Source organism: Oncorhynchus masou, unplaced genomic scaffold, assembly GCF_036934945.1.
Source record: "Oncorhynchus masou masou isolate Uvic2021 unplaced genomic scaffold, UVic_Omas_1.1 unplaced_scaffold_1043, whole genome shotgun sequence".
NCBI lineage: Eukaryota > Metazoa > Chordata > Actinopteri > Salmoniformes > Salmonidae > Oncorhynchus > Oncorhynchus masou.
The window spans coordinates 25,899-27,500 of NW_027000132.1; the positions used below are offsets into that span (position 1 = coordinate 25,899).

At 42.4% G+C, this 1,602-nt stretch overlaps 1 protein-coding gene across 3 annotated transcripts in view; it reads right to left on the reverse strand.

Annotated features, from left to right (window-relative positions):
* Positions 1–332: 332 nt before the first annotated feature.
* Positions 333–1,602, reverse strand: part of LOC135528820 (putative nuclease HARBI1) — a 2,730-nt gene continuing 1,460 nt past the window's right edge. For all 3 annotated transcript variants that reach the window (XM_064957876.1, XM_064957875.1, XM_064957874.1), the window contains 4 exons: positions 1,553–1,602; positions 1,368–1,483; positions 1,170–1,271; positions 333–1,075 (listed from right to left, as the gene is read on the reverse strand). The exon at positions 1,553–1,602 is cut by the window's right edge. In XM_064957876.1, the coding sequence (XP_064813948.1) occupies positions 1,016–1,075; positions 1,170–1,271; positions 1,368–1,483; positions 1,553–1,602 (328 nt within the window). In that variant the 3' untranslated portion in view covers positions 333–1,015. The remainder of the gene's footprint in view (positions 1,076–1,169; positions 1,272–1,367; positions 1,484–1,552) is intronic.

Sequence of the window (1,602 nt, forward strand, 5' to 3'; positions counted from 1 at the left end):
GAATATTAGGGCCACAGAGGGGAAAAAAACAGTCATAATATTGTAACCAGTTGTTTTAAAGGAGGACAGTTGTTAAAATGACAGATGTGGGGCATTTCGTGAAATTGTACTTCAGTATGGTTTCATAAACAAAGACATGCTGATGTGCCAGAATATTAAGTATCACATTGTCATAAGTATCAAAACTGTAAAAACAATATGTAGCTTTTCTGCAGAAAGAACCAGCCTCATAAATGTATGACTTTATCCTTTTTCTTCAGTGTGGCCCTAGTACTCTGTCATATAAACAAATACACATTCCATATGAATATAAAAACACAATGTGTAACATTATGTTCCTTTATTGAATAAGGACAAAACAAAGCAGGTAAACCATCAGCTCCTTTCGAAACTGAAGTCACAGTGACTCTACAAGATGGAAAGCACAGAATCCAAGCATATTATACAAAATGATACATACACATTCAAAGGTCTGTATATAACACACCCTGCATGTCTGCACACTAAAATAAATGCAGGACAAATCCATACACATCAACTGAACAGACAAATGAATGGATGCAGTAGCCTCCCTGCAGCCTTGTATTACACACAGTATACCGCACAAACATCATGAGGCCAAATTCGTCAAAAAACGAACCCAAAAAAACCCAAATTCCTCTGCCACCGCAGGACATATTTAACCAAAATTGAAAGCACACATACTAACTAAAATAATTCAACACATATTGGTCCCTCAGCAGCCGACCACTGTCGTCATCAGGGAAGATTGCCGGATTGTCCCAGTCCATGGCTGGTGGCACTCTGGGGGCCCTCTCCTTCCTCAGGCAGGCCACATTGTGGAGGACAACACAAGCCACAGTAATATCACATGCCCTAACAGGGCTGACCCTTAATTTGTGAAGGCAGTGAAAGCGTGCCTTCAGGAGGCCAAAGGTCATTTCAACTCTGGCCCTGGTCCTGGCATGGGCATGGTTGTAGGCCTGCTGTGCTTCCTGGGGGTCTGTGAAAGGTGTCAGGAGAAAAGGCTGGCAGCCATACCCCCTGTCTCCCAGCAACACACCAGAGAATTCACCTGTCAACACAAAATCTCATCATTACTACCTCATAAACACAGTGATATTCTTGACACAGCCATGATGGTTATAAATAGGGGTTGTGTGGCTTACCTTGTGATAGATTTCAGAGGCCCGAAAGATTCTGGAGTCATGGACTGAGCCAGGCCATTTTGCCACAACATTGCTGATCACACAGTCAGCATTGCAGACCATCTGAAATCATAAGATGAGGAATATTACACCAATCAATGCACATCACTGGCAATGCAGAGTGTTCGTCAATGGACAATATCAAAAAGTTATGTTCACCTGAACATTAATGCTGTGAAAGGATTTCCTATTCACAAAATCGGCCTCATGGGCACCTGAGGGGGCTTTTATCCTTATGTGTGTGCAGTCCACTGCACCAATGACATTGGGGAAACCTGTCACACAAAGTAATGAGTATCCTACTATGTGTTAACAGTTGTCCTGTAATTTGTAGATCCTCTTACCTGCAATCCTATAGAACTCCTCTTTGATGTCACAGAGTCTTCTGTGGCCA